The sequence below is a fragment of the Nestor notabilis genome, unplaced genomic scaffold (genome assembly GCF_000696875.1).
Source record: "Nestor notabilis isolate BGI_N333 unplaced genomic scaffold, ASM69687v1 scaffold25570, whole genome shotgun sequence".
Taxonomy (NCBI): Eukaryota; Metazoa; Chordata; class Aves; order Psittaciformes; family Psittacidae; genus Nestor; species Nestor notabilis.
Window position 1 is genome coordinate 1,575 of NW_009911913.1, and position 881 is coordinate 2,455.

General features: G+C 62.2%; 1 protein-coding gene across 1 annotated transcript in view; it reads left to right on the top strand.

Annotated features, from left to right (window-relative positions):
* The window catches only part of PYROXD2 (pyridine nucleotide-disulphide oxidoreductase domain 2), a gene marked incomplete at its 5' end in the record, with an annotated part of 4,272 nt that overhangs the window by 1,242 nt on the left and 2,149 nt on the right, over positions 1 to 881 (top strand). The window contains 3 exon segments of the mRNA XM_010017005.1: positions 176 to 329; positions 508 to 569; positions 682 to 784. Of these exon segments, the coding sequence (XP_010015307.1) occupies positions 176 to 329; positions 508 to 569; positions 682 to 784 (319 nt within the window).

Genomic DNA, 881 nt, shown 5'->3' on the forward strand with positions numbered 1-881 from the left:
TGTATTATACCTTAGTTACTGGAGTGCTGTTATCTCAACCCGTGGGAGTTACATTCCTCCGATTCTCCTCCCCATCCCTCCGGGAGCGGGGAGAGGAAGGAAGACGGGGGTGAGTGAGCAAGCGGCTGCGTGGTTCCAAGTTGCCGGCTGGGCTTGAACCACAACACCGTTTCAGGCTTATCCTGAGTATGAGGCGTTTATGGGGGGTTTGGTGTCAGCCCTTGACCTGCTGCTGGATGCTGCCCCAGTGGATACAGCTGCTCTGGGGCAGGGCCCCTTGCTCCAGCGGCTCAGGGCCCTGCGATCCCTGTGGCCCCTGCTGCAGGCAGGTACATTGGGATGCTGGGGGATGGCTGCCCCTTCCCAGGTCACAGGCTTCTCAGGAGCCTGGCAGGCTCTGGCAAGCTTTCCCACCTTGATCCTGCTGCCTGACCCCCAGACCCAGCTGGGCATGGGCAGCTTGCCCTGGCACAGCCATGCAGGTCTCACACCACCTCTCACCCCCAGGGCTGGCGCTGGGGCGGCAGCTGCCCCGCTACTATGAGGTGCTCACAGCCCCCATCTCCAAGGTGAGTACTGGCAGTGGCAGTGTGGGGCTACCAGCTGCCTTGCTGCTTGCCTGTGAGGGTGCTGCGGACCCCTCAGCCCCAAACCTGATGCTCTATTTTTCTCCTGGGCCAGATCCTGGATCAGTGGTTTGAGTCAGAGCCCCTGAAGGCAACTCTGGCTACTGATGCGGTGATTGGAGCCATGGCCAGCCCCCACACGCCTGGCAGTGGGTGAGGGTCCCTTCCCCCTGGGTGGCTGCACCATTCTCCCATGCCATCCTCTGTGCCAGCAGCTCCTTGGCTCTGCTGCAGCCGCATACCCCATGCCCTGCC